The 6,544-nt window shown below is 36.2% G+C and overlaps 1 protein-coding gene across 1 annotated transcript in view; it reads left to right on the top strand.

Annotated features, from left to right (window-relative positions):
- Nucleotides 1–6,544, top strand: part of LMLN (leishmanolysin-like (metallopeptidase M8 family)) — an 87,836-nt gene that overhangs the window by 15,238 nt on the left and 66,054 nt on the right. Inside the window, exons 6-7 of the mRNA XM_012639672.1 lie at nucleotides 366–544; nucleotides 4,886–4,991. Of these exons, the coding sequence (XP_012495126.1) occupies nucleotides 366–544; nucleotides 4,886–4,991 (285 nt within the window). The remainder of the gene's footprint in view (nucleotides 1–365; nucleotides 545–4,885; nucleotides 4,992–6,544) is intronic.

The following is a 6,544-nucleotide window of genomic DNA, read 5'->3' as shown; positions in this document are numbered from 1 at the left end:
GATTCAAAGGAAGTTGCAATAAAATGGTTCCATATAGGGAATCTAGTTTCTAGGTTTTAAAACCTTTTCTATTTCAGTCTTTTCTGCACCCTGGTTAGTTGGCCTTTATAAATAGCTATTGTTTGTTTTATTTGAGATTATAGATTTATGATCATTTTACATAAAGTAGAAATTTTAGTAAAATAAATTCCAAATTAGGGATAGGAACTGAATAGAGAGAGGGAGGTATAGATTTTGATAAAAGCTTAGGAATAATAAAGATTAACTCAAAACTGTATTTATAGTATGGATTCAATGTAAGATTAAATGTCACTACAGCTAACTTTGTCTCTGGTCTGGTTTTCTGTTGAACCCCATGGGTGCAGCAATGCAGGGTCTGCCGTGGGGGTAAATGGCCTTGTAGAGCAGTGGGTGTGTCAGACCAAGAAGGCGTCCGGGATGCAGACTTTGTTCTTTATGTTGGTGCTCTGGCCACTGAGAGGTGCAGCCATGAAAACATCATCTCTTATGCAGCCTATTGTCAGCAGGAAGCAAAAATGGACAGGTAAACTTTCCTTTGAGACTCATTTCCCAAGATCTACTATGGGAACTTGTAAAGCAAACCGTATTTTAAGTGTTAGGGAAACAGGAATCTAGCATTTGCTGGATTTCCTCCAGTAGTAAGAAATAGCATGCTGCCTGGATTTTGGGTGGGGCCAGGGAGACAGTGATAGGACTGTTACTCTTATGGTAATGGAAATTTTTAGTCAAAATGAAAGAGAGAAAAGTGGAACACTTCCTTTAACTTTTCCCCCTGCCATTCCTCTTCCATTCCAGTCATATCCTTTTTAGCCACAAATTCCAAAGAAAAAGTCTACTGTCAAGAGAATTTTCTTTTGAGGTGAATACCTCTCTAAGGAAACAATTTGAACTTTAATTTTAATACTTCTGTGCTAAAACTGTAAGTCAGATGTTAAAAATGTTCATCTAATTGTCATATCATTTGTTATAAGTACTTCACTTAGCTAAATTATCACCTAAAAATTCAGAGTCCTGTTTATTTACAAAAAATTTCCCAAATTTTTCTGGTGAAGCAGCTCAGCCTTGGAATGGAAAGTTATCATATACTCAGAAGATTACCTGTCACATACCAGACAAATCAATTAAAGACAGTAGAAATTGCCACATGCCTTGTAATACTGCAGTCCCCAACCCCCGGGCTGCGAACCTATACTGGTCCGTAGCCTGTTAGGAACTGGGCTGCACAGCAGGAGGTGTTAGGAGGATGAGCAAGCGAAGCTTCATTTGTATTTACAGCTGTTCCCCATCACTGACATCACCACATAAGCTCCACCTCCTGTCAGATCAGTGGTGGCATTAGATTCTCATAGGAGGGTGAACCCTGCTGTAAACCGTGCATGCAAGGGATCTAGGTTGTGCGCTCCTTATGAGAATCTAGTGCCTGATGATCTGAGGTGGAGCTGAGGCGGTGATGCTAGCAATGGGGAGCAGCTGCAAACAGAGGTTATCATTAGCAGAGAGGTTTGACTGCACAATAAATGTAATGTGCTTAAATCATCCCAAAACCATTCCCTCCGCCCCCTCAGTCTATGGAAAAATTGTCTTGCATGAAACCTGTCTTTAGTGCCAAAAAGATTGGGGACCTCTGTTGTAATACATTGTATGTAACATTCTCAAATCTAGGAGAGGTTAGTGTAACTAATTCATGTGTATGTGAGGACCATTGCTGAGGTGCTGAACATCTATCCATCTTTCAAAAATTAGCGGACTTTAAAGAGCTAAAGTCACTTTCACTGCTATTGGTATGTTCATTTAAGGAAAAAATGCAACTATTAGTTGAACCAAGTCAGCAATGCAAAGGAAACACTGATACATGATTCAGAATTATACTGTCAATTCTGAAGGTGCTGACAAGGTCAAAATCAGCAGCACGTATTATGAAAGTAGTCTGTTACCATGATATTATGTAATTGTTGATTGGCGAAATGGACTAAAAAATCTTTAGACTGAATATTGAGAAAGCTTAGTGTCAACTATTGAGTGTGCTACTGCAGAAGAAACATATTTTTGTGAATATTTATGTGCTAGTGTTCCCTTTTTCCTGAGAAGCTGTCATTAAATTTATGATATGTAATTAATGGTGTCTCAGTATCAAGGAAATGTAGTATTTGAAATGGTAAGTGAATGATAAGTTACTTGATAAAATGAGATACTTTCTTAAAGTGTCTTTGAGAAATATACCTTCATAATAGCAGTGCTGCAAAATCATGGTTCTTTATCTTAATTTGAACTAAACTATATGGATAGCATACACACACACACATACTATCTTAGGTTGGGTATATTATGAGTGCCAAAAGGATATTTTGCAAAATATTGTACATACTTTGATTCCATATTTATCTTTAAATCTATATATGTGCTTGAATGTGCTAAGGAAAAAGCGAGAAATAATTAGGGTTATCAGTCATCCCAATTTGCCCAAACTGCTCTGGTTTTAACACTGAAGTCCCACATCCCATGAAACCCCTCAGTCCTGGGATGGCTGGTCACTCTAAAAATAATGCATAGCAAATTGTTGATAGCAGTTCCCTCTGATAGTGGAATTTAGTCAGGGTAGAATATAAAACAGGGAATTTTCACTTTTTTCTTTATACATTTCTGATATTGTTTGAATTTATACCTTTTTACAATGAGCTTTTATTACTTTAATTATAAAAGACATGTTAAAATGAACTTTATGTGTTAGGAACAGAGTGACTTCCCTGAGGAAGTGAGGAGGAGGATATAAAATCTTGGGTTGAGTTGGGTCTAGATCAGTTAATCTTATGTCAGCATTTTTGTTGTTGCTGTTTTTTGAGACAGGGTCTTGCTCTGTTGCCTGGGTTAAAGTGTAGTGGTGTCATCATAGCTCACTGCAACCTCAGACTCCTGGGCTCAAGCAATCCGTCTCCCTCAGCTTCCTGAGTAGCTGGGACTACAGGCATGTGCCACCATGCCTGACTAATTTTTATATTTTTTTGTAGAGAGGGGGGTCTCAAACTCCTGGCCTCAGGCGATCCTCCCACCTTGGGCTCCCAAAGTGCTAGGATTACAGGCATGAGACACTGTGCCTGGCCTTTATTTCAGCATCTTGATAATGCCGAAAGCACTTAAAGTATCTAATTGTCTTCTAGTGAGAGAATCCAGAATAGGAGTCACACAGATGAGAATCCCATAACCAAGAGACGTGTTTCAGTTTCATTGCACTGCTGTGTTTACTTATGGCACTTTAACGTTTGGTTCATCTTTGATATGAATGTGTAGCTTAAAGAATAAATGCTCTTTGTACCAATGAATATGAAGCTATTCCTATATGTCTACTTATATCTGGGGAAAGATTTTAATTTCTTCTGAGAAGAGTGTTGATGTTGGAAGAAAGCAGTATCTTCATTTATTCTTTTTGAAAGAAATGAAACTTTCCTTCACAGCTGCTGTACTGCATTAATTAATTCCATGAATATTTGAGTACCTACTGTTTCCAGCAGACTAGGTGAACAAAATAGACATGTGTACCTGCCTTATGGAATTTACAGATTACAGGAGGTAGATATTAATTAGTTATATATTCTTGCAAATAAATATGTGATTTCAAAATATGATAAATACTTTGTAGAAAATGAACAGGGTGCTGTAACATAAAAGCAAACAAAGGGAGGAAACATCATTTAGATCAGTTGGGCAAGGAATGCCTCTTTGAAAGAGAAATTGTAGCTGTTACCTGAACATTGATAGGCTTTAGCCAAATAAAGAGGTAGTGGAAGAGCTTATGTTAAGAAAAAGCCATGTGTACCTGTTGCTGTCAGGAGCCACTTCAGTGGACTGTTGGAGGGTGAGTGCTTGGAGAGGCAAACAGGACTCTTTTATTCTGAGCACTGTAGGAAGTCCCTGAAGGGTTTTAAGCCTGGTGGCATCCACTTTATATTTTAGAGGTCACTGTGGCAATGTTGTTATACGTGAATTATATTCATACTTTTTCTAAGTCTATTGCTATCAAGTCGGAAGGAAGTGTACTGTATTTTTTAAATTTAAATAAGGCAAATGTTCTTTGTAAGTAGGCAATCATACTCTGGTGAGGTTTGTGATATTTCTGTGGTAAAAAGTGAAGGTAGTGGTGCGAGAAAGGATCTTGGGGTTCCTTATCATTGTCCGTTTGCCATAGCGTTTGAAAGACAGGTGGTGCTTGGTGGAACTGAGTGAATTATTCTAGACTCTGGGTCCTAGTCTTCTCTTGGACTCTCAGATTCTAGGCACAGACAGAGATGTAGAATTCTATGGATTCTAGAAGATGATGCGAAGGTAAAAATCTTTCTATGCATGTAGGTAGTGTTAGGGCAGGAGAGAGGGAATAGCAAGATGGAGATAAGAAGGATCAATAGCTTTCCACAAGCTAAGCGGTTTGCTTCTTGCCTGCCCTGTTGTGTAGCTGGTTTCCCTCTCTACCTGCTTGTGAATATAGTGGAATGCGGAGGTCAAATATGGATTTTGCAAGTAAAATAGTGTTAGAATTTAACAGTTTAATAGTGTTAGAATTTTCAGTTCATTCCTTTTTTTGAGTATTGTATTGACATATTTTAAAAATTCAGAGGAAAGTATAATCATCTGACTGCATCCTTTTGTGCAACCAGGTGTTGATTTGCTATGCCGTAGAAAAGCAGAGGGTTCATGTCTTGAAAGTAAAAGTGAAAGTAAGCTGTTGTGATGCAAAATTACATTTGATATTTAGCAATGATTTTTCTGTCCTTGAGCAGTTTTTGAATCAGAAGTACACATTAGTAAATATTGCAGTAAATATTTAATAAATAAATATTGGAATATAATTAAAAATTCAATGTCTATTTTACAGGCCAATAGCAGGATATGCTAACCTGTGTCCAAATATGATCTCTACCCAGCCTCAGGAGTTTATTGGGATGCTGTCCACAGTGAAACATGAGATTATTCATGCCCTGGTAAATTCTACTGTAACCTACTGTTATTTCTTCATGCCTTGATTTTCTGCTTTTTATGTTCTCATTTGGATGCACATACTAAATTTTAAGATTGTATGGATTCTTAGATTCATGTTGAGTAAAACTTGATTAATTAGGGCTCTGCCAATAAAGAGTTTTAATGATTAGGATAGTGGCTAGGTTGATTTTTGCTATCTAATATGATTAAACAAGTAAATCCATTGGGTAAATTGGATTTTTGAGAGAATAATTAAGCTTCTTAAGAAAAAACTTAGTAATTTAAAAAAATTCACTTTCCTCTAGAATGATAACTCATATGCTATTAATAATTATAGCTCTTTTCTATTTCTTACAGAGAGTTCATATCTAAAAATCTTCTTGATTTATTTGGGCTTTTTAAAATTTATATACATTAACTGATTCAGAACTTCTAATTCCTTTTCCCCAATTTGTCCAAAATAGTGAACTTTTACTATATGTCTAAAGAATTAAAAGAAGTTGCCTAAGACCCTACGAAATATTCTCTTGATGACATTCGTGTGTTTAGAGAATAGATGGCAGCAAAATGCAGTAGTTAAGAGAGAATGGATCACACAGACCTATGTATGAATCGTCTTAGCTCTATCACTAAAAATCTTTGGGATCTTGGGCGTAAATTATTTAGCCTTTGTAAGCCTCATTTTTTTTTTCTTAAAGATTAAATAAGACAGTCCCTATAAATGGCTTAGCACCATGTACACATAGTAAGGTGTAATAAAATCAGTGGCCATTACAAGCTCTAAGCAAGGGCACACACAAAAATTAATGTCTGTTATTTATTAGTCTCATTTAGTGAGCTATCATGTAATGCAAGCATCAGTCTTTAAGTTAGCAAATACATTGAACAAGGTGAAACTCAAGTGTAGCTAGATAGTACTTATGTCCTTCAAATAAGGAGATTCTAAAATGAAATATCTGTTTTCCTTTCATTAAAAAGATCTAATTTCAGCCTGCTAATTATAGTGAAAGACGAGTATCATCCTAAGCTCTAAGAACTGTAGATACTTGATGTTGAGAAAACCAGAGAAAAGCAACAGGGGTTAAGTCTAGTTTAAGTGAGCATAAATGCAGAGGTTCCAGACATAAGATATATTAGGTTATAAACAGGCAATTCACAAAGGAAAAAATCCAACCGCCTTAGAAATGTATAAGAAGGTCTTCAGTCTTACTTTAGTGATCACAGAATCTTAAAGCAAGACACCAATACCTGTCAGATTGGCAAAGGTTAACAATTAGTATTGTCAAGGACACAGGAAAATGGGAACTTAAATAATGAGGTGGAAGAGTAAATTTTCACAACCACTTGAGTGAGCAATTCAGCATTATGAAACTGTAACATGAAACTGTGCATATCCTATAATTCACAGATTCTATGCCATTCATGCTCAAAGAGATATAGACAAAGATATTTGCTGTAACTTTATAATAAAAATTTTTTACAACCTTATTGACAATTTTCAGTGGAATAGACAAATGTTTTATTCATAAAATGGAATATTATATAGCAGTTAAAA

Source organism: Propithecus coquereli, unplaced genomic scaffold (assembly GCF_000956105.1).
Source record: "Propithecus coquereli isolate 6110/MARCELLA unplaced genomic scaffold, Pcoq_1.0 Scaffold10, whole genome shotgun sequence".
Classification (NCBI taxonomy): Eukaryota; Metazoa; Chordata; class Mammalia; order Primates; family Indriidae; genus Propithecus; species Propithecus coquereli.
The sequence above is the reverse complement of the archived record's forward strand: the minus strand, read 5'-3'. Positions and strand labels throughout refer to the sequence as shown.